General features: G+C 34.1%; 1 protein-coding gene across 2 annotated transcripts in view; it reads left to right on the top strand.

The window, feature by feature from the left end:
* chm (chameau) overlaps nucleotides 1-26,102 on the top strand; it is a 76,701-nt gene that overhangs the window by 35,816 nt on the left and 14,783 nt on the right. Inside the window, exon 3 of one of the 2 annotated variants that reach the window (XM_069043243.1) lies at nucleotides 12,578-12,671. The exons of the other annotated variant lie outside the window; for it this stretch is intronic. Coding sequence (XP_068899344.1) covers nucleotides 12,578-12,671 — 94 coding nt within the window. The remainder of the gene's footprint in view (nucleotides 1-12,577; nucleotides 12,672-26,102) is intronic. 2 annotated transcript variants of the gene reach the window in all.

Raw genomic sequence — 26,102 nt, 5'->3', positions numbered from 1 at the left:
TTCAAAAAGCAAGACAACCTTACTATATCCTACTTCGATAATCCCGTCGTGGGCATCTTCATTCATAAATGTCAGATGAATGCCTGGCCAGATCTATTTACGTACTGCATATTTTATTGGTTTAAAACTGGTGACGCAATCTGCATGCCTGTGTAGCCTATTTATAGACATGAGTGTGTCTATCAATAAATTCTTGAAATAATGAGACTAATATGCTATTTGTACATATGACGGTCTTTTCCCATAAACACTCGAGCCAATTTACACAAAAACGCAAATATTTGTCCCGTGCCGTCGCACAAAGACCACTCTTCACCGTTTTTGCTAATGCAAGAGCTGCATCACGTCCAATTTGTCACCTGTTTCACGTTCGAAGGCAGGTTCTGTTCGTCAAGTGGCCATGGTGTGAAGGAGTTTGCTATTAATTTTTCAGCTCGGCAAAGTGACCACAAAACTTGTCAACATACTTGGTATTTTTTACGACGACTTCTTCATTCTTCGCTCATTGACTAAGTTGTTAGATCATATTATTTTAGTCCGGATGAATGGTGATGGAGTTATCTAAGTCTGTCTCTTTACTATGATGAGTTCCAAAGTATTGATGAATCCTAGCAGAGCAGGAGTAGTCTGCAGTTTGTTTGCTAAACAGTTTAGCTGGTTTTTATGTTTTTATTTAAACAAGTTAAACTCCTTTTAAACGAATGAGATTCACCGCCACCAATTCACTGCCATAATAAAATCAAACCGCATTATCCTGTGCATTTAGAACTAAGTATTATTCTTATCCTATTTCTCTGTCGTATTTTTTTTTATAATAAAGTGTGAAAGAGTAGAAGTGGACGGCCATCAATACAAATTTCATAAATCATTGAAAGAGTAAGGGCCAGTTTACCGAAGCGAAATTAAGTTAATCGTAATCAAATGCGAGATTAACTGAACACGTGATCAGATTGAACCAATCCAAGTTTCGGATTCATGGGTTAATCGCGCATTAAAATTTAATTCGAATGAAATATTTAATTCTCTTTCTATAAAATGGCCCTAAGGGAAATAATATAAAATGGACCGAAAATTTCAATCTGTGTTTTACCAGAACAGATGACTTGTCCACTAAAAGACGACCTACGTTTGGAAAAGACAGATAATCATCGCCTGCTGGATCAGAAATTTATTTCAACACTCATACTGTTATAATATAATGTATGCATTTGTTTTTTAGTACGTGCATAAGTACGGAAAAGAAGAAATGTTTTTACAATCTTGCCCGAAATCGCTGAAAATGGAAGATAGACGTTATGCCAAGATATCACAAGTAATAATAAACTAGGCAAAAATGATGTTACGAAACAATTTCTCTTTTCGACCGCTCCGGCCGGCTGCAGTGGAGACGGGGAGGTTCCTCTCGGTTGATCCGTTTGGTGAGGGCGCCACCAGTTTTAGCAATTCGGGAAACAAAACAAAACTGGAAATTTTGATTCCCTTTGTATTGAACCAAGCAAATTAAATTAGTGTATGTACAGATAATAGAAAAATGTAGAATTCAGTTTACGAACGTATGAGCAATTTTCAATTTGAAACAAATTTACAAGTAAAAGTTAACTTCAGTAGTAGCTACGATATCCGTTTTACAATTTGATGAATTTGATGAAAGTAATGTAACTACGAGGGCAACTAGAAAAGAAATCTACCTAGCTATGAAACAAAAGACGTACGATTTTTTTGATCATTGAATTTTTTAATATAATCCACCCCTACACCGGTGCACTTGCTCCATTCCTCCTCCAATGAACCTAAACCCTTATAAAAAAATCTTTCAACTTGACTCTCAAAAAAGTCGTCGATGGTTGCTTTAAGGTCATCATCAGAGTGAAAACGGCGCCCTCGGAGGTTTTTCTTTAGTAACCTGAAGAGGTAAAAGTCAGACGGAGCTAAGTCCTGACTGCAGGGGGAATGGTCCATCTCCAAAAAGCTGCATTCTTCCACAGTTGGCCTAATTTATGCGCGGTGGCATTGTCATGCAGCAGAAACACTTCTCGATTGAAAAAATCAGGTCTTTTCTGGTCAATTGCTTTACGAAGCTACTCCAACGTATTGGCATAGACATTTGCATTTATTGAGGTCCCTTTTGGCATATATTCAATGACAAGGATGCCCCTCACGTCTCAAAAAACGGTTGCCATCAATTTTCTGGCAGAGAGTTGCGTCAGGTGCCTTTTTGCGGGAGGGGACCCTTTATGAACCGACTGCTTTCATTCTGATTTTGTCTCAGGATCCCAGTGGTGCACCCAAGTCTCGTCGCCTGTCACAATTTGTGCCAAAAAATGACAATCGTTGGCTAAAGTTCCCAAATGACTTTCGGAAATTTGCAACCTGCAATCCTCCAATGTTAACTTACTCATTTTTACTCTCAATGCACTTTATAAAATGGAAACTAATTACCACAATTAACTCAACTTTTGCAACTAAGGTCAGAATACATGGCACTATTTGACAAATAATACTCGTGCGTTTCAATTGTTTCTTTCATGGGTAGGTAGATTTCTTTTCTAGTCGCCCTCGTAGTTCTCAAAACACAGGAATGGTACTTTTGCCGTTTGTATACTATTTTATTCACAATCAATCATTTAATGAAACAAGCAACATTATAATAATAAAAAATAATTAAAAACCTACCTCCATAATATCGTTTTATTTCGGTAAAATCTTAACACTTAGTAGGCGTTGCACGATTGACATTTTATTAAATTAGTTAACAAAAGTCACACCAAATTTACATTTGCTCATTTTTTTTGACAGACGAAATGTCTGATAGTGAAAAAGAGTGTACTCCCCCGAATTGTGGGAATCCGCACAAAAATTAACATTCTCTTACCCGAGAAAAGCAAACTACGATACGAAAAAACGTACAGAGATTTTCGCGACTGGTGCGACAGTAACGCCCCCATAGGTTGGAAATGGTTTCATTTCTGACCGATTGCGTCTCATTACTGACTCCTATTTCTGACTGGTTGAAATGTATGCAATCGCTTCCCAACCTTTAAGGAGTTTAAGGAATTCGAAAAGCTGTATGTTACTAACTAATTGTAAATAAAATTAAACTTCACATATGTCGAGGTGGCGATAATATGTACTTTGAGAGTTCAGATTTTACACTTGATGATGGAATATTTTATCAAAAACAACCAAAACCAAACGTGTTGTTTAGATCTTTAATTCTTATTTTAGATATCTGATAATACTAACCACATTTTGTCAAGAACAGGAAAAACTTCTTTTTTTTTTATCTAAAGGATAAAAGTTCAAATTAGAAAATGTTAAGTTTAACAATTTCATGTCTAATTACTTAATTGTGGAAATACTTGTGTACTACATATAAGTCAGGGAAGTCTATTAATTCTACAAGAAATGAAATAAATTTTTAGAGAAAATACTAAATTAGGTTAATCTGTTTTCGACTGTAGAATTTCTGATCGCACTTTCCGTAATTTTAGTACGGGTTTCCCTCGAGTTTTTCCGTGTAAAATTAACAGAATGGTCAATACATCTCTTTGACTTGAAGCCCTCGATATGATCTTAGGAACGTGTAAACTGGCACGTCGAAATGTTGAAACAAATATATGTATAACAATGTAGTCCCAAGACTTAGGTGTCTGGAATTCATGTTCCAGCGACTAAAGATGACCAGGGCATGAAATTTTAATAAAGTTTGTTATACGCGCTTCATTTTTTAAAATGTATGTACATATACAGTGCATTTTTTTTAACTGTTGCCATAGGGAATTGCATGGTAAAACTTATACCCCCTGTTAACTTTTGTTCTGATGAATATATTCAAACCATTTTTGGAACAAAGTTTGAAGATTTTTTAAACTATCGGACAGAATACAATTCAATATCCTAAACTGTCGAAAAAGTTGTGAAAAAAATATTTTCTAGCGCGCCGAAATGATAGTACGTCGAGCGGTCGCCAGAATAGCGTCCCTGTCGGCTCAAGCAGCACTTGACCATTTCCACTTTTGACTTTTGTCACTTTCATTTAAAAAATAAATAGCGAGATCTCCTCGAGGCTATGATTAAAATACATAAATAATAAAATAAAATATAAAACCTCATTTTTGTTCCCATATCATCTATAGTCTTTGCCAAAGCCAAATAACCACCAACACTGCATTCTACCCAAAAAATAAACCGGCAACGTTGTACACTTAGATTTGATTGGTCTAGCATCCTAGTAATATCAAAATTGCCATTATACACTTAGTGTAATTTTGTTTTCACCAACATAATTCAACAGGTGGTGGTTATTTGGGTTTGGCACGGGGCCTATACTACGTTTTTGTCAAATTACACTGACCTCCAAAATTAACGCATCACTTGTATTTTTACGGTTTTTTTGAAAAGTTTTACTTTAAAGTAAAAAATTGTTATACACACTGAAAATAGAGGAAAAACATAGATCATTCTACAAGAGTAAATAAAATTTCCAGCCACTGTGTACAAAAATGAGCAAAAATATCGTTTTTGCTCAATTTTTAAATTTACTCGAAAATAATTTTTTAGTAACAGTTGAAAAATTTAATCAGTATTGACATCAATTTTCATTTACTTTTAACATGGGTGATGTTAGGAACAACTTCGCATTTAAAATGTCCGTGCAAGTGGTTTTGTTAGCCCAGAATCAAGAGAGTCGGAGGACTATAGCATATCACTTTGGTATGAACCAATCTACCGTATCTAAAGTTCTATGAAGACATCGGGAGCCTGGACGGCACACAAGGAGGCGGAAACAAGGCCGAAAACGGATCACAACACCTCACCAGGACCAATACTTATGGTTAATAAGCATTAGAGAAGGGTTTCTCACTGCTCTCCGACTTCAAGATCGCATGTTAGACAATATGCACTCCGCCTGGGTGAAAATACTGTTAGAAAATGACTAAAGGAGGATCAGGTACATCCGAGAAGACCAGCCACTGGATCCAAGTTAACTGCAGCTCTTCGGAGGGCCCGTTTAAACTTTGCATTAGAACATGTCAATTGGGTCGAACAAGATTGGCGCAGAGTTTTGGCCTTCGATGAATCCAGGTTCTGTCTATACAAGTCTAACGGACAGGTAATAGTGTATAGACGACCTGGTGAGTGATATGCGCAGTGTAATTTCGTTACTAAAGAGAGTTTTGGGGGAGGTTCAATAATGGTATGGATGGGAATATCTTTAGACGTAGCTACAGAGCTGGTGGTTTTAGTTAGACGCAATTTGAATGCACATCGATATAGCACGAACATCTTGGAACCTGTTGTTGTACCTTATGCCCCATTCGTAGGGCAAGACTTCATTTATATGCACGATAATAGACAGCCACATATTGCAGTGGTAATTTCCGACTAATTTAGGACTATTGAAATATCAGTTATGAAGTGGCCAGCACGTAACCCTGACCTCAACTCAATCGAACACTTATGGGATAATATGGAAAAACTGTTACAGGCAATGTAAGGACGTCCAAATGACTTCAGTCAGCTAACAAGAGCACTTCTGGATATTTGGCAAAATATAGGGTAAAATCATAACAGAAACCTCATTTTTAACATGCCACTACGTTATTAAGGTACAATTAACGCTAGAGGGGACAATACAAGATTTCAGGAAAATAATCTTTAAATTTCGATGGTTTTTTTGATTTCTCATTTTTACTCGTGATGTTACCTTTTCGAATTTTTGTATTTTTTTTTACATTTATTGCTCTTTTTTGTAAGAAAATGTGTTGAAAATATTTCCCATGGTTCAGCTGTTATTGTTATATATTTTTTTAAATATTTCAAAATTTGCTTTTTTAATTAAAAAAATCAAAGTGATGCGTTAATTTTGGAGTTCAGTGTATTTACGTTCATTAATTTCAACTTTGAAGAGTAAAATTAGTAAAATAAAACTGCTTGTCGTTGTTCAAACAGTATGCACTACGTAGTCTTATTAATGATTTATTACAAAAATAAAAATTAGCACCAAATCTGAGTTGAATCATAAGCCAACAGAGGGTATAATTTTTACCATGCAATTAATTCCCTATGGTAATAGTTAAAAAAAACGCATAAGAGGTCAACCGGAAACTTTGGAGGAATTAAGGGCAAGAATAACTGAAGCTTGCTTGTGATATTGTCTAGCAGTCGAAGGAAAACACTTTGAACAATTCCTTTGACAATTTCTGTTAACTTGTTGAGTTATTTTGTGCGTTAACGTTTTTACGTTTTGTTTTTTTTTTTTAAATAAATAAATGTTTAGATGTTCTGCTTTCCAAAAGTTAATTTAATCATAGCGTCGAGGAGATCTCGCTATTTATTTTTTAAATGAAATTGACAAAAGTCAAAAGTAGTCAGGTGTTGGTTGAGCCGACGCTATTCTGGCGGCCGCTCGACGTACTATTATTTCGGCGCGCTAGAAAATATTTTTTTCATAACTTTTTCGACAGTTTAGGATATTGAATTGTTATCTATCCGATAGTTTAAAAAATCTTCCAACTTTGTTCCAAAAATGGTTTAAATATTTTCATCAGAACAAAAGTTAACAGGGGGTATAAATTTTACCATGCAATTCCCTATGGCAACAGTTTAAAAAAATGCACTGTAGTCCGATTCAGGAAGGAACGTAAGTGCGTCATCAATGTATTGCTAAGTTACGACATACGGTGAACCGTTTATGCTTATGTTAAAAGAAAAGATCTTTGAAACGTATGTAGAAATTGCTAAATTCGTACATTGATTGGTGAGCCACTTGCAATCTTTCCTGAATCGGACTATACCTAATATCATTGTAAGTAAGTAGAACTTACTAGACAATGCTAATATTAAAAGAAAATTCAAACTAAAAATTTCATGGAACATAAAAGTCTGTAAACTTTTTTCTGTTCGCAAATTTTTTCTCCAAAATTTATTTAAACCTGGAATAACGGGTGTTTTTAAAAATTTAGCGTCGAAGTAGGCATTGAAATGTCGATTGTGAACGGACTATACAGGTTACGGATCACGGATCAGCTGTTTAAATCTTACGCTTTTACACGAGTGGTGCGATCTCAATCGACTCTCCAACGCCTACTTCGACGCCAAATTTAAAAAAAACACCCTTTATTAACTAGGGTTTGAATTACATGGGCACTTCTGCGTTTTCATTTTATTTTTCTCCCTGTTACAAAATCTTCAATATTGCACCATATATGTAGAAATGTTAAGGGACTAATCTTCTGTGTCGACATTTGGATCTCTAGAAACGAAAACCTTCTCACTTCTAACGTCTAATGTAAAAATAAATGGGATAAAGTTGTTAGTGACTAGGTATATTCAAATTTTTAGAATCATTTTTGGATGACAAGTTTGATTTATGTGAACAAAACTGCAACGATGTACTTCAAAAACTGAAATGACCTCTATGCTTCGATATTTAGTAATTTTCCAAGAACCCCGTCTATCATATTTTGGATAACTAATTGATAAACTTCTTTTATTTTGTTCTTTTCTCTACGGAACTGAAGAACAATTTTTGAAGACAAATAGAACGTTATTTTGACTTAACCAGTCAGCCATATCTTTTGGTTTATAACCCTTAGCAGTGATCGCAGCGTTGCGAATTTGATCGGTGTAAGAAGCAGACACTATATTCTGAAATCGTTATCCACATTGAAATTTTGGGTTCAAATTTTGGTTTTGCAACAAACTTGATTTCATTGGAAGCTAAGCTCTGATTTTGTAACTGGACATTACTTTTCTCCAACACTGTAAGAATTTGCCTCGTTTTCTACTTCTTACAGTAATTATACATGATCACAACTCAACACATTTTCTCACAACAAAAATATTATACAGTGCGTTCGTAAAGTTCGGAATAAATTCGATAAAATTGTAAGTATTAATTTCTAAGAAAAATCCTCGAAGAGGTCATTGTTTTTAAAAAGTGCATGTTGTACAGTACGTTATTTAAGTTGACAGCTTGTCGTCTTCTAATAATGACGTCATCAATAATTTTTTTAAATAACAACCCTCAGTTTTTCCTCTTTTTCTAATGAAAAAAAAAAAATACCTTACATAACAATTTTTTTGAGAAAATAACAAATTTTACTTAAAAAATTTAACTTAATTTTTAATGTAACATCTCAGGTTAACAATAAAATTTAACGCAAATGTTGAAATTGCCTCCCGCCAACTATTTGGCACTCACCGACACTTTGTACACTGCGCTCAATAATCTTAGGGCTTATTTGTTCCGTTTCAGTGCAAATTCTCTACCGCAAATCGTTCTAAATTATGTGGTCTATTAAAATAAACCTTCCGTTGTAACTAAATCTATTGAAAAAAAAAAAAAATTAAGGTAAAAATTAAATTAAATTTTTGAAGTAAAATTCGTCATTTTCTCAAAAAAATTGTTATGTAAGGTGTAAATTTTTTTCATTGTCGTTTAGCTGGTACGAAGACGTACCAGAAAAATAAGAAAATAATGGGGGTTGTCATTTAAAAAAATTATTGATGACGTCATTATTAGGAGATGACAAGCTGTCAATATAAGCAAAGTACTGAACAATATGCACTTTTTAAAAACAAAGTTGCCCTGTTCAAGGATTTTTCTCAGAAATTAATACTTAGAGTTTTATCGAATTTATTCCGAACTTTACGAACGCACTGTATTTTCACTTGCCTCTCGTCTATGAAAGCCTCTTGCTTTCTGGAAATAAACCCCTCTGAAACCGTACATTTTGACGCCATCAATCATTGAGGGGTATTCCTTCAACAACTATTTTTTTGATTCCTTGGTCGTCAACAGTTTAATTTTCGGCAGGTTTGTTTTCTTCGTAATGTTTTATTATCTTATCGGCTTCATCTTTCATTGCTCAGATTAACTGTTAACAACTTAAAACAATGATTCGAAATTGTTATTGACAATAATTTGATACTTCCTAATTTGTTTAAAAGTTTACTTCCCCATTTAAAAACTTGGATATTGACTTAGGCTTCAGTCGTTAATTCTCTTTCAACCCGGTCATCTGAGATGACTGGTCACGTAAGTAGATTAAGAATTGCCAATTTTAAAAAACAAGTTCAGACTATTTCATCTTTGATTAAATGTGTCAGAAATGAATTATGGGCATTTTATGTATGTATTGTTAAATTGTTACTACTGTACACATATACAGTCTGATTTTGAAAGTTGTGCAAATATTTTAACAAGAGGTAGTAGGTCGTAAAAGAAGACAAAATAACCCAACTTGCCCTATACAAATGTTCATGGTTTACAAGAGAATCAATGGAATCGGTTTGTTTGGGAACCGCTGAAAATTTTCAAATTTGGCGAGCAATTTTGACGTACGACCAACCTAAAATGTCATGCTTTTCTATCATTGGAGGTTATGTTTGATTATTATCCTTAATTTTTTTTTTTTTTAGTTTCATCATGAATCTTGGCTAAAATTTGTAAAATGATGATGAAATAGTGCCTGCAACTTATTCAGAAAAAAAAGGTTTAAACAACAAAGTAAAAAGACTAATTGTGAGTAAAAGCATAAAATGAAACATCAAAGAAGTTGCTCAAAATGCCTGGCCATTGTGCCCAAGAAAGTCGAACAAAGGGTGGTGCATTAAAGGTTCGTGAATTGGGAAGTATCCTTTAAAGTTTAAGGAAACCTTTCACCGTGTATTTGCCGTGCTAGCTCTGAATGTCCACGGGCTTCGCCATAGATCAAAACCATATCGATTTTCTCCAGGTTAAAATTGAGGTTCTTCTCAAAGTGACAAAAAAGTCTACTGTGGATTTATTTTGACCCATTTTTTCGTACAATTTAGTGGCTGCTACATGTTTTTTGAAAAACTTTTAGCCCCATTTTTCTCGAAAAATATCAACATTTGTATAAGGCATTGTTGGCTCACTCGTTACCTATTGTGGAGTTCTACCACTGGTTAAAATACCTGCACAAATTTCAGTCTGTTAATGTCTGTATTTCTGAAAGTTAAATTTCAATGTAATCATCTTCTATCTAATCTATTGGGTGATTCAAAATGATTGTGGCCAAGTATGGCAACTATGTATGAAAATGTATGTGGCAACTGTGTGGATGAGGTAGAGTTGTCATTTGTATGACATTTCATAAGCGTGCATTTGATTTTTTTGATATCATTACACATTGATTTGACAGTTTTCAAAATTGCGCGACTATGAACTGTCAAAGAAATATCAACTCTACCCTACCCACACAGTTGCCACGTAAATTTTAGTACATAGTTGCCATACTTGGCCACAATCATTTTGAATCACCCAATATCTAAATCTAAATTTTGAAATAAAACAGTGGAGGTAAGTTTCATTTAGTGATTAAATAGTTATTTATGGTATAAGTGGGTTATTTAAGATATTACAAATGTAACCTACGAGGGCTTGCCCGAGTAGGTTATTACCTCGAGTGGGTAGTACTTAATAACCCACGTATGCCATACAACGTTTTATCCAATATTCCAAAATTTTTAGATAATGACATTATTGATGAAATTCTGCTCCCGATGGGTTATGGACGTTAATAACCCACGGTGCTAATGGCAACGTGGGTTATGTATGTTATAACCCACGGTGCAAATGGCAACGTGGGTTATAACAACAGACTAGTTATAGCCCAGTTTACTCAATTAAAACTAACTAGTAAAACACGATATTACTATTGAATGTTGGATAAAAACTTTTTTTTGTTCGAGACTGTCAGAATTTGAGAATTTTCTCCTATGTGAACGGATTTTGATAAATGTCACAACTTGTCAAAGGTTTTAAACGATTTGGAGCCTTTAAGGGGCTCGTCGAACAAAAAAACGTTGTATTCAACTCGTTCGTGTGTAAATTGGGCCTTTTTTGGCACGAGTGGGCCTTTAAAACGCTCGTTTCACTCGCGTTATAAAATGGCCCACGCGTGCCAAAAAAAGCCCAATTTACACACAAACTCGTCAAATAAACTACTATTGTTTTTAGTCTAAAATTCTGAAGGCAATAAAGCTGATTTGGTAAAAAGTTTATTTTTAGTAAGTTTTAGTAAGCTGACGAGGAAGCAATATTTGAAATTTACAATTCTTGAGTAAGTTAGATACTGTTTGTTGCCAAATGTTGCTATGTGTTAATTAACTAATGCAACAGCAACTCTTTTTTTATGTGTAAATGTAAAAGTATAATACGAGAATTTTCATTTTCATTGTTACAAAAATGTAAATGTCCATAATTTTTCCATTAAAATAATAAACTGAGGATTGTTTTCGGATAAGTAGCATGTTAAATTCAAGTATTTTTCCAAGAAGATTCATTTAAATATCTCATGTTTGTTTAAAAATGAAAGAAAACCTTTCGTACTCCTTTTGTTATATTCTAGTATGTACATACTTGAATACTGCTATCTGTGCGTCGACCCTTAAATAAAAACTAATTAGTGCGATTCTGTTTCAAGATTTAGCAATATTGTTATTGAACAACATTGATTTTTCATAGATCCAACCAATCAACAGTTTCATATCATAGCAACTACAACCTTGTTATGTAGCAATATTGGTAAATTTTAAAAGAGAATCGCACCAATTATTGGCCAGTTATAATTAAAAGACTAATCAACAGTCGTAACTTATAAGAAATAATAATTACATACCGTTAACTCTTGTTTAGTCATATTCATATATGTCTTACTCTACGTAATTAACCGGTAATTAACTTGTTTTTTTATCTAGCTGTACGATAGTAATGGAACACTTTATGAATCAAGCTGCATAAACTTGTACTTCATGTTGTAACGTCAAGAAATTAAATAATTTTTAAAGAAAATTATTTCTGCTTTATTAAAACTGAAGTAAGTTCTAGCCGTTAAACTTGTTTAGTTAGCCTTTAATCCTTGACACTTTGTTTAATCCTCAGCGTCATCTTGACAAGACCTCTGAAAGTAATTTCAGGCACGTTTTTAACCTCTATGTCCGCATGTGCCTAACCATTAAACCGTATTTAAACCTGAATAAAGCTGTAGTTTACCCTTAGAAATTTGTCAACTTGATTTGTCGCAAAATAACCACTTATTTGTCGAACAACTCCTCTGCCTTGCCTTGTTAGTTTTATCATTATTAACCATGACCTGAGCCATGATGGTACGACAAGTAGCAAATATCAAATTGTTTAATACTCTTCGTTTTCATAATAGGTCAACGCAAATTGCTACCAGTAAAATTGCTAAAACTAGATATATTGAAAACGTACTCACTAATTAAAGATCAACTTACCATAAATTAAAATTCGTGAAGGCTGTGTAATAAGTCATCTATATTGCCTGGGGGCGACTCAAATAGGTATGTGGCGAGTCTTCGCGGGTCCTCGGAAAAATTGGAGGCACTGTATAACTTTCAATTAAGATGTTGATTCATGTCTTAATTAAAATATTTCGGTCGTAAATTTCTTAAACGTGTTATTATTCTAATTACTTATCATAGATCTGAGAATTAATACAATATTGTACACGGATTTCCCGTGTACCTTGTACAACATCTGATAGAGTGATTATTTTTTCTAACGTGCTGCTTTCTATTGCAGGAAAAGAACTCTTTTCTCAACTACAACGTATCCTGCATCCTGACTCTGCCACCCTTCCAGAGACAAGGATATGGAAGGCTTCTTATCGAGTTCAGTAAGTGTTCTTGCATGCCGAAATTACCATTGACCAATATTGTAATCACGTTTTTGCATAAAGGCAATAAATCCAGACATTGCATATTGCATGATACTCACAGTGGACGATCGTTTATTCAGTAGTCTCATGATTATTTATGGAAAAGGGTACTTTTTGTAATAATTGCACCATTAATCATTTTTCTTCTGATACGAAAAATGGAGTAGACAAAAATTAAAGATCCCACTTTCTGATTACGCAATCGATACGATGAAGGAACAGATGAAATCTGGGCCGGTAAAAATAGTTCACGTGCTAAGATTGAAAATTTAGACTAATATGAAAGGTCAAAGAATTTCATAGCTATTCGATACTGATACTTTAATATTTGGGCACGAGCTTTTGAAACTAACGCAGAAAAATAAATTTCCTGTGAAAAGTATGTAATACATTTGAGTACTACCGGACGAACATAAAAAGCAAATAAAAAACACCACTTTTATAAAATTATTTTCATTCACCTTGGTGTTATAGTAAACATATTAAACCAAGTGACTCCATATTATTGTAGGACACTAAAACAACTTGAGAGCTCAGCTGGTGATTAAATACGAAACTTGACTCGTAGGGGCTTCAATTGTCATGGATTAAAATCAAAACTGTACTTATAAATTAATACATACGGGCTTTAATTGTCACAACCATGAAAATAATACAACAACTTCGGTAACAATGTAAAGCTCTTTTCTTAATAACTCTATTCAAAATGCTCAAGTGTCATTATGTTGTTTGTTGACTTGGCGTAGTTTTTCATGCCTCTTTGGGTGTTTAAATTGTTTTATATAAAATGAACCATTCAAATGTGAAAGAAAGATTCAGTCAACGTTTTTTTTGTAAAATTTGTCTTTTTCAAAATGTAAGTAGTAATCTTTTTTTTTTGGTTCGACTAGGGTTAGATATGATTTATTGCATTGGAAAAAATAGCAAAAACGTTAGCTAATTGCCTTGTGCAGTTCACTCCATTAAGTTATGACTTTTATTCACACATAAATTACGAACCTGCACCTAGTTTATGGTGAATGTCAGGGAAGTTAATTGCAGGACACCTGTATACCGCGTCAATTTTTTGCAATTTTTTTCAAATTTCATTTTATGTACGTTAAAAGAAAAGAAAGAAGACATTCCTGTTAGTTGTTTTATTCTTTTTACAATTGTTGAACGAAAATGTTATTTTCTTCACCAGCCAAAATTTCCAATAGTTAGATATGATTTGATAGCTTTGGACGTGATTAGCACCATATTTTTAGTTTTGATCTGACTTAGTTTATGCTTTTGAGAGTAGATGGCGATAATTAATCGGAAACGTGTGGACAACAGTAATTGACAGATGTGACCTTGATTCGTTTGTGTCCGCAAGTACGACAATTAAAAAGGCATTTTTGTCCGGCACTCTCCGGCATTTTCTCGTTGAAACAGTACGGCCATAATAAATTTACGGTGTTGATCGGCCAATCAGAATTACGAGTTTTTATGTCGTCTGCGGAGTTGTATCGCTCCGTCGTCTTTATTGCCCTAAAACTCGTTGTGCGATAGGCAATTAACGAAATTAAGACGGCATTACGTGGTGCAATTATTGTTAAAAGAAGTTAGCCGTGAAGTGGGGCCGACGCGGCGGCCAGCTCGCCCCCGTCGTCGACAAAATGACCCAGACGAGGGCAAAGAGAATCGAAGAAGAGGCGAACACCGAACGTGGTGTACACGTACTTACGTACACACACCGGATGAACAAAGCGATTCGGTCCGACAGACGGGAAATAACTAACAATGCAAACACGAGTTCGGTTTGGTAGATGCCTTATTTATGCGGAAGGAACAGCATCATATACTCTTGATTATAATTAATTGCAGTTTTAATTATGACAACCGGACTGGTTGATTTTAATTTATAATAATAACAACACAAACGCCGTCATTATTGTTATTAATGACGTGGGGCAACCAAACTGACGTTCGAAATGCCTAACCAATTCCTGTCATTCGTGCACTCACTTCTATACTTACTTGGTGTGGCGGGTTTTACCACCGCCGATAAAACATCAACTTCCGACTGAATTAAAATATCCGGAATGATTGCGAGTCGATTCGATCGAATACAGTAAACTGGAGTTTAACCAAATAATTAAATTATACATTTCATTCCAAAATTCAATTCCAAAATTTTGGAAATCACTCTTTAATACAAGAACAGGATAAAAAAGTTATATGACTTTTAATGCTTGAGACAAATTTAGTGGGTTGGCAGTCCCGAATAATTGGTACGCCTAGTCATTTATCAAAGAATTGTCTGTTGATTCGCTTTCTAGGTTAAAATTCTAGATGTGCAATGATTTATTTTGACTTTTAAACTCTCATATTTGAATTTGACAGTCAAGTGTACCATCGTGATCATAAAAAACGAGTACAGTTAACTTGGGACGCCACTGACATTTTCTGAAAATTTGGCTGAGTGAACGTACTATTGCGGCCAAAAAATTTCGTCCACCCATTTCCTGTCATTTCACAAAAATTGGGTGTAGTTTAACCGTTATTGTCATTATGGTTGACGTTTGCAAAATACGGTTTGAAATTTATTACTGACCCATAAGGATACAATATGTCAACATGTGAAGTGAGGTTATTCGTTCCTAAAGGCTGCTTTAGAGCATACGTGAGTGGAATGAGACTTGTGGACGAAATTTTTTGTCCGCTATAGTACCGAGATTTGTCAAAGTTTGTCAACCTCAATATTTAAAATTTTCAAATCCGTGAAAATAAACCCGCCCGTAACACAGTGCTAGTGCTAACACCCAGTTCGGCAGCAATGCTAGTGTAGTCGTTTTTTATGATCACGATGGTACCAATATAAAATCGTAAATGCGTTGCCAACCAAACAAAAATAATTTCGTTCATTAAAAGCCACCTGGTAGTAAGTGAACCAGAACTTTCTAGTCCAGTTCTTCTTCAATTTATCTTTGTAATCTTTGCGCAATATGTTGATGAGCGTTATTCTGATAAAGTATTGTCCTTTTTTTGAATTTTTTCGAAGTTCGGTTTGTACACTAATGTCGACAAGAAATTACTCCTTAGGATTCGATATTTTAGGGAAATTATGTTTTTAATGTTGTATGTAACTAGAATTTTTAAAAGTAATTTTGAATGCTTAAGGTTGGTTACTATCAATTGAGAGATTTTTTGCGCAAGTGCAACTAAATATGCCGCCAGAAACCAAAATTGATTGTGAAACGAAAAAACATTTGTCAGTTGGCCGAGAAATGAGCCGTTTGCAACTGTTGCAAGGAATTCGTTGCCTTACATTTTTGACATGGTTTTGACCTGACCTGACCTAACCAAATTGATGGCAATAGTAACAAATATCCCTAAATCCTAGGGAGTAATTTCTTGTTGACATTACTGTACTTGTTGCAGTTCAGCACGTCATCTATCCCTGACCATTTTCCGCCATCTCCCACTATAGGTACGATCAGCCACCAAACACATCACTTTAGCTTGACTGGTGTTAGGTTTGAGTAGAACCGAATATGTTACTTCTGGACCAGGACATTTGACGTCTTAAAAAATAAGGCAGAATCCTACAAATTTAGCTGTTTGTCCAAAAGCAAACAACCGAAAAAGGTCTAAAACCCTTCAAAAAGCATTAATTTTTATTCACTCCAAAAGTACCCAAATATCTGTAGACCACCAAAAATTGGGCACATGGAAAAACAGGGTAGAATCCTACAAATTTAGCCGTTTTCCCAAAAGTAAACAACCGAAAAAGATCTAAAAAACTTACAAAATGCCTTGTTTTTAAACACCCCAAAATGGCTTTCTATTTCTGGACCAGGACATTTGGCGCCTTAAAAAACAAGGCAGAACCCTAAAAATTTAGCTGTTTTCCCAAAAGAAAACAACTGAAAAAAGGTCTAAAACCCTTTAAAAAGGATTAACTTTTATGCACCCTAAAAGTACCAAATATCTGTAGACCACGAAAAATTGGCCACATGAAAAAACCTTAAAAATCACCCAAAATCATGCAAAATAATCTCAAGAGCACTCTGAAAAACTTTCAAAATCCGTTGTTTTTAGACATTCCAAATGGCTTTGTATTTCTGGACCAGACCAATTGGCGCATGCAAAAAAAAGGAAAAACAACACCAAATCAAGGAGGGTTGGTACCAGGACATTTGACGTCTTAAAAACAGTGTAGAATCTTACAAATTTAGCTGTTTTCCCAAAAGTAAACAATCGAAAAAGACCTAAAAACATCAATTTTTATGCGCCCCAAAAATACTCAAAAATCTGTAGACCACCAGAAATTGGGCACATCAGAAAACCGTTGAAAATCATCCAAAATCAAACGTAATTCCTTTAAAAGCACCCAAAAAAGCCTTACAAAATCCGTTGTTTTTAGACATTCCAAAATGGCTTTTTATTTCTGGACCAAGTCAATTGGCACATGCAAAAATCATTGAAAAAGAGCCAAAAATCTTATTCAAATTTATCAGGTTTTCGAGACCTCAAAATGGATTTTTATTTCTGGACCAGGACGTTAGAGCACTTTAAAAAATTTAGATAGGTACAGTTAATTTCAAAATTATCGAGTACACCTCAAAAATCAAGAAGTCGATTTATTAGAGTGTTTTCCAGATGTGAAGATGCCTTTTTGAAATGTAGACGTCATGTTTTTATATAGGTTAGGTAAGTTTTGCAACATATATTTTAGAGCACCATAATATTGTTTGTTTTATCCTCTCTACACGGTGCTCTTCGCGATGTTATAAGATTGGGCTATCCTCCGGATCGACCACCCTTCTTCTAATTTGGAAAGAATGACAACTTTCGCGTATTCGATTAGATTAGGCATTTTGTTTGTCAAAATTGACATTGATCTTTGACAAAAAATGTAAGTGCATTTTACACTGTAGAAAATTAGGTGTACTCTATAATTTTGAAATTAACTGTACCCCAAAATGGTTTTCATTGATGGATCAGGATAATAACTGGTAAAATAAAAAAAATTACCAAAAGTCTTGTTTGAATAGGTTTAAAATTATATTAAAAATATTAAACAAAAAATTAAAGAAATTAAAACTATATATCTCTGACTATATTACCCAGTTTGTCTTCTAATAAAATTTGGTAAAATCTCTTAACATCTGTAACATATTCTGGTTTCCCCAAATTTTATATTTTACCCCATTAAAGAATATACCTTAATCCAGATTCATTGATGAATATTGCTTATTTTTCCATACTTTGTCTTCTTCGTCTACATGGATTCTGATAGCTTTATCTGTTTTTTCATAATATCCTAGTTTAGCCCAGGACAATTAGACACTTTAAAAACCTAGTAAATTCTTATTCAAATCCCACGGTTTTCAACACCCCAATATTTACAGAGTTAATAAAAAAAAGTGCAAAACATTCCCCGTTTTCGTTCCGACTACAATCCGATCTATTCTTACAGCATCTCCTCTTTCACGACAGCTTAATAAAACCATCGAACATATTAATAGTGCAAAATCGTGCAATTTATTACCTAATCTAATTTGGGAAGATAAAAGCAATATGCAGTTTGCTAATGAAACAGTGTTTTTATTTGAACAATATATTTATTGCTATCGAAACAAACAAATTAATTACAATAATACAAAAACATTTCCTTCATTTGAAAAACGAGTGAAAGATTTAAAAATGGTACCTAATTCGTAATTTACACTAACTTAGATAACCTATAAACACGATCTGCGTAAATTCAACAGTTTATTTTGAGTATGAATAAAAAACATCCTGCCTATTATTAATTTTTTTGCTATTCGTTAGATAAGACAAGCTGACACTTTTATTTCTATTCATATGCAAACCAATGTATATTCTTTGTTTAACTCGCTGTTTGTACTCTTGTTTCCTTAATATACGTTAATACTTGTTTATTAGTATTTGGTTAAGAGCTTTAATGGCCGATTCTCTGAAGCATTTTACTTCTAAAATAATCGCAACACCATCACTTCTGATTATTAAAATATCAAGTCTGAGGTGTCTGTTCTTTCTAACATAGAACTCAGCGTGGGTTTCAAAGTTGGGATGATCGCTTGCAAAAGTAATTAAAGATGCACGAAGTTCCTCTTCATTCGATGGATATGGAATCTCAAAAAACAATTTACAAACACATTTGGCAAGATTGCGGAAGCCATGTTTATTTTCTGGTTGTAAATTTTTCAGTGCCTACGTGAATGCTGAAATTCTGTTCCCATTAAATGTATGATTCTTGATAAAGAATGATACAGTATACAGTTTCTGTGCGAGTTCTTCCCCAATTTCTTTATTAGGTATGCTCAACAACCGATGGGAGTTTGTATCACTCATATTAAAATAACCATAATCACTCATGAATTGTAAAAATAAATCTACTGTGCTATTACGAGTAGTTACTGTTGAAGCTAGAGGTGCATTTATCAAATCCTGTAAGTGTTGTACGAGTATATGTGTGATCTGAATTTTATCAATTTTTTTAATCTTTACTGTATTATCCTGAAGCATTTCGAAAATTCGGTTTCGGATTGGTTCAAGTGAACATACATTTTCCAAACATGCCATGTCAACTGTTTCAATCCAGTGCTTTCGTGCGACTTTCTCCAGCATAAAGTTTATAATAGACCAGCCATTATACATCTTTATATTTTGATCGGAGGACACATAGCCATTATACCAATATTTAGCTTCATCGAACCTCTCTAACATTCCCACACGTTTAAGAAGACTTTTAACTTCCCTAGCCGTGAATCCATAAAACGCAGAAAGTTCATGGTTACCCAAATATTGCAGATGCTTGATATTGTTTGCATGGCCTGATAATACTACGGCCAGTCGTACACAAGCGTTAATCAAACCACCATCCACAAAATTATTATCCTTCAATAAATTAGACATTAACATACCAATGAATGTAATTATCTTAGCCAGTGGTGCTTCCTTCGTCAATAGTGCCTGACCGATTGGACTATCGTATTCGTCGATCAATATTATTGCTTGTTTATTTTCAAAGTGGATGTACAGCAATTGCGACAATTTTTTTAGGGCTCCTTGCAATTTAACTTCTTTTAATTTTCCATATTGCAGTTTGTTGAATAAATAAGCAAATAACGTTTTCTCTTCTTTATTTAACCGTTCACTATGCAAAAGGTATTGGTGTTCAGAGAAAGCATAATAAATAACTTCATTCATCTGCTTTAAAGTTCACATAAATTACCGGGTAACGTCCGCAATGTTCTATGAAAAAATTGTGTTCTTTCATATAAATGTTTAGCTGGTTTTCTTTAAAAAGTTTATAATTTGCTGTCAGCTGATGGTTAGCTTTCTCCAGAAATTCACACGATTTTTTCACTGTACTGTAAATGGGGTTTGCGTTTTCATCCACAACTATTTCCAGAAATGTCTTTGGCATATTCATGTTGGAGGATTTTCCAATCCTACTAGGGGCTGTGATCAATATTACACCCAATTATTATGGTTTAAACATACTCAATATAAAACAAAACGTCATTCAGCTAGCAGCATTCCTTGTAAAGAGGCGAAAAACGTACCTGGACGGGAGCACATCTAGTTGATTTTCTAAATATATCCACAGCAGCCATTATATGTAAAATTAAGGAAATTTAAATTCAATATCCTAAAAAAGACGTGTAATTATTATTTTTGTAAAGATCATGAAAGTGTTTATAAAATTACATTGGTTTAAATTAAAACTCATCATAGGGTTTAATACCTTTAATTGCATTGCAAAAAAGGGCCCATCTCTGAAAATTGAATTCTTCAGGAGACACAAGAAACAGATTTTTTGTTGAACCGTTTGTCTTATTTAGTTTTTTTCCATTAAATCACCGGCCTTTTTTTCTCTCTTGTTGTGTTTCAAGGTCGCGCCAATGTCTTAGTATAACTAAAGGGTAAGGAAAATTCATTTGCACAAGGTTTGAATGGTGGGAAACGATCTAGGAGGACGCCCTGAGGCTGTCTAGCCAGAAAAAACGCGAAAATTCCAGAAGTAGTTAAAGTGAACAATTACCGCCAAATTTACCTACCTTGACCTGACCTGACCTATTTAGTTTCATGTTTCATGTAATACACAGATAACGTCAGAAGATATCCCAATGTACGCGATACAAATTAAATAACAAAAGATGAGAAGTTTACCTTTAAGTGATAATTTTGCACAAATTCGTTGGGTTTGACACCAAGCACAGACCATCCCATAGACAGCAACATTGACCACAGGCGATGACACTGTACACTATCAGGGGGGTGAAACTGGTATTGGTAAAATGGCAGCGCGAAAAGTGTGGGTGTCACTCACGGGGCGAGGAGAGAGGGGGAGAATTTTGAATAGACCGCGCAGGCAAATGTCATTCTTGTCATCTACGGGGTGATCAAGAAGAACTGTTTAAGTTGGTATCAACTTAAGTTTAAGTTGGTATGTTAAATCGTATAACAGGAGTAACTTCCGGTTGTTGGTGGCTTGTCGTTGTTAATGCCACACCTATATCAGATATTTGTAAAATAAACCAACAAAACATATCCAGTTGCAGTGTTATAAATAACCGAATTAAAAAATGTTCTTAATTGTACTGCCAACTTAAACAGTCCTTCTTGATCACCCGGTGGTAGTAAATAGTGATTCTTGTGAGTTTGCGGGTTTGCGAACTAGCATCCATCTTGTGTGTTTCGTGTTGGGTTATGCCAAGGACGCTTGGTAAATTTCCCGAAAGTTTTCGTTTAGATTAGTGCGGATTAGTACCATACTTGATATGTAAACTGTGTAAACCAAAGTCATGGGAGTTGTTCGCCGAAAGAAGTATTCTTGTAAATATCCAGAATGCAACAACTGGTACGTGGAAAATTTGTGAGCATCATTTTGAGGCAAATAGCACGCAAATAGTTTTGTGAATGAAAGAAAGGATCGTTTAAACACCGGTTGTATACCAAAACCTTACAACCATTCTGCAAATGAAGGTTTTGTATTTGTTGACCGCGGTTTGCAAAGGTTTGGATCAAAAACCTTCCTCACATTCTCAAGATAGTGAAATAATGGGCAGCATTTCTAGTTTTCATCTTCAAGACCATAATTATTGTGGAACAGGTGAAAGTGAAGTTTTGACAAATAAGCGTAAATTCGCGAGTAGAAGTATTCCGCAGTATTCGAGGAATATCAAGTGAATGTTACTTTGTTTTTTTGTCTGTTTTCTTGAATTTTTAGAATTTCATCTTGTTATATTTTTTTCTTATTTGTGTCAGTTTTTCGTTCAATATATAACTAATAAATACGGGGTGATCAAATAGGACTGTTTAAGTTGGTGACACTGAATTGTATTTTAAATCGTATAACAGGAGTAACTTTCGGTTGTTGATGGCTTGTCGTTGTTAATGCTATACCTACATCAGATATTTGTCAAATAAACCAACAAAACATACCCGGTTGCAGTGTTATAAATAACCAAAATATAAAATTTTCTTAATTGTACTGCCAACTTAAACAGTCCTTTTTGATCACCCGGTATATTTGTATTTAATTTTATTTTCCTACTTTTAAAATTAAAATTGTTAAGATTTTAAAGTGAAAAAGTATATTTGGTTTTTGTTAAACCAAATTTGCTTTTTTCGCTTTAATATCTCGACAACTAAAAAAACTTATATGTACCTGCAAAAAGGAGCAGTACAAAGACGGTTGCATTCAAATTTTTCCCGCGGTCATTTAGTTTGCCACTACACTACCAGGGTCGCTGCATTTTGCGTTGCCAACGTTTAACACAGGGAAATCAGTTCTTATACATAGTTATATTAGATGTTCTGTGCTGTACACTGATGACAGGTAGTGTTGCCAACTTTTAAAAATTAACTCCGCTGAATGTGGGGGCAATATCCCCTATTTTTAAATAAATCGGTCAAATGTTGCTAAAAAAAATATATGTATAAGTATCGAAACTATCAAAGAAAATCACTTTTTAATTTAATTTTTAACTTTTTAATCACTTTAAATTTATTAGTTCCATTTATGAACAAAACGTTTAAGAACACATTTTCGAACATAAATAAACTAACTCTTAAAAATATAAAAACCTGACCTGACCTGACCTATTGCTTATAAATAACATAACCTCAAAACGATCGGAATTATTTTATTCAAAACAAACAAAAACGCACCATTGCGCGCTGATTGGTGGACGACGATGACCTGCTCTCTTAATTAAATTTCAGTTAATTCTGTTAAAAAATCGGTTGTCGGTTTTCAATTTAATTCGGTGGAACTTCTATAAAATCTGCTAAAAATAACCGACAATCGGTTAGGTTGGCAACACTGATGACAGGGTTCAAAGTAAAGCGCCAACGTCAAATTTCGAATTAAGACTTTCAGATAAGTAATAAAACTTTTTAATGTAGATAGTTTGTTTTTGTGAAATACATTTATTTCAACATTCTTTAATATGATAGTTACATTTCTTGAAATATGTTACTTACTCATTTAATTTTGGTAAATTTAATAGATCTTGGGAATTAAATATAAAATAATATTCAAAATAAAATGGAATAAGATAGAACATAGAACGATGTTCTATGTTTGAGACGATTTATCCATTTATTTGATACTTTACTTAGAATGTGAATGAGGTTGTGATATCATGTCTTATATTCAATTAGGTATGCAACTAAAAAATTAGCTAAAATTTATTATTAAGTGCTGTTAAAAAAAGAACGATTTCTATAACAGAAAAAGTTGCTTTATATAGTAAATTCGGTTTCTTAAAATAAGAAACTTGATGTTTCAGCGTATTTTTAAGAGATGTTTATAGACCATCGACCGTCTTCTGTTTAATAAAAACGCTCAAAAGTCAAAATGCGTTATTCGTTATTAAATTTAAGCGCTGCACGATCGAGCGTATTACGTGGGTGTTTATCTTTAAGAAATAAATCTAAATACAAATGTTATGTACACTATAATTGTACTCTATTGGGTTGTTTACCACGTCTGTTTCCAAGACGGTAAGCTATGTTTACCCGTTGCTAACGATAAACTCGACGGTAAGTAATTTTTGGTGTTTTAGAACGGTAAGTAAATTTATTCAAAATTAATCAATTATTATAATAATTTTTATGTAGACAGAAGTTGAAGACAAGAAGTCGGGGCACTTTCTGGAAACTTATACAGCTCTTGTAGTCGACCTTCCTTGGCACTGGAATGAAATAACATTAGCGGACTTGCCGCAACATTAGCATTGTCAAAATTGTCATACCTCGAATTTTCCTTGTCTTCTTGATTACACATTGAGGTCGTTGTTTTCGGAAATTCTCTATTTATGTGGACAGAAATTGAAGAGAAGATGTTAGCACTTTCTGGAAACTCACACGGCTCTTGTAGTCGGCTTTCTTTGCAGCTATAATGAAATAGCATTAGCGAACTTGCTGCTACATTAGCATGTGAAAATTTTCTTACCTCGAATTTTTCTTGTCTTTTTGATTACACATTGAGGTCGTTGGTTTCGGAAATTCTCTATTTATGTAGACAGAAGTTGAAGACAAGATGTCAGCACTTTCTGGAAACTCATACGGCTCTTGTAATCGCGCTTGAAACATGTACATTCATTTACTGCGTGTTCAAATCCTGATAAAGCGCAAAATCTTCTTCATAGGGATAGAATATTTTCTTAAATAAAAATTTCAAGTTGTAAAATAAAATTTCAAAACGAATCCCTAAATTCAAAAAAATTTTGAAGGGCCTTATGTTTACCGAGATGCAATGCTTTAATCGACCTTCGGTCCTCAGCTGGTCTCACCAGATTGTATTATTTTTCGCTAGATGGCAGGTTTGTATTAACTAATATAGTTTCTGTATTTAGATAGTATCTAAGTATAGGAACACTAAAGTAATATTAACAATATGTATAATCATAGATTGTAATACTTGGTCCAGAAATTAAAATAGCCATTTTGGGGTACTTAAAACAAGAGCTTTTATTTGTTTAATATTTTTACCGCTTGCCATTCCGACCGGTGAATTTTTTGCATGCGCCAATTAGCTTGGTCTAGAAATAAAAAGTCATTTTGGGGTGTCTAAAAACAAGGAATGCTGTAAGGTTTTTTGGGTGCTTTTAATGTACCTAATTATGTTTGATTTTGGATGATTTTCAACAGTTTACTGATTTTCGAGTATTTTTTGGGCGCATAAAAAATTATGATTTTTGAAGGATTCATGTCTTTTTCGGTTGTTAACTTTTGGGAAAACATATAAATTTTTAGGATTCTGCCTTGTTTTGTAAGGCGCTAAATATACCTCTTTGATTTGGTGTTGTTTTTCTTTTTTTTTTGCATGCGCCAATTGGTCTGGTTCAGAAATACAAAGCCATTTGGAAAATCTAAAAACAACGGATTTTGAAAGTTTTTCAGAGTGCTCTTGAGATAATTTTGGATGATTTTGGGTGATTTTTAGGGTTTCATGTGCCCAATTTTTGGTGGTCTACAGATATTTGGTACTTTTAGGATGCATAAAAGTTAATCCTTTTTAAAGGGTTTTTGACCTTTTTTAGTTGTTTTCTTTTGGGAAAACAGCTAGATTTTTTAGGGTTTTGGGGTGTTTATAAACAAGGCATTTTGTAAGTTTTTTGGATCTTTTTCGGTTGTTTACTTTTGGTGCTCTACAGATATTTGGGTACTTTTGGAGTGAATAAAAATTAAGGGTTTTAGGACTTTTTCGGTTGTTTGCTTTTGGATAAACAGCTAAATTTGTAGGATTCTGCCTTATTTTTTAAGACGCCAAATGTCCTGGTCCAGAAGTAACATACATATTAGGTTCTACCAGTTTGGGAATCAATTTTCAGTCATTATTTTAAACCACATCTATTGTTCGACAGATCCACTTTTTGTCCTCCCTAAGAACTTGCTCAAGAAATGGACTATTTTGTTGATGCTGGAACAATTCTTTAGTTACATCTGAAAGCTTGGTTTTTTGAGAATTGGTCAAATCATGTGGTACGCCATGTCTCATTGGAAAGTTGGCAGCCCGGAATATTTTTTCACTGATTGCATGAGAAGTGAGAAACATCTCGTCGTAGACTATTATTCGAGTAGGCAACGTTGGTTTTACGTCTATATCGTCCACTACTGTAGTACTATTCTCTTTTGGCTGTCCAGAACGAATTTTATCTTTTAACCATTTTTTTACACAAGTTGGTTTTACGGCTTCATAATTCCCGTAAGTCCCAATTGGAACTCTTGAGTATCCTTTCTCTAATTGAATTTTTAGGAGCATTCATTTTAAAGACAGAAGAGACGTTGAATATGTATTGTAGCTGATGATAATAATACAAATAAAAGTAATGTTTGGACTCAACGCCCGCCCTGCCATGGGCGTCAGGGGAGATCGAG

This window comes from Tenebrio molitor, chromosome 3 (genome assembly GCF_963966145.1).
Source record: "Tenebrio molitor chromosome 3, icTenMoli1.1, whole genome shotgun sequence".
Lineage (NCBI taxonomy): Eukaryota > Metazoa > Arthropoda > Insecta > Coleoptera > Tenebrionidae > Tenebrio > Tenebrio molitor.
This window is presented reverse-complemented; position numbering and strand designations above follow the sequence as displayed.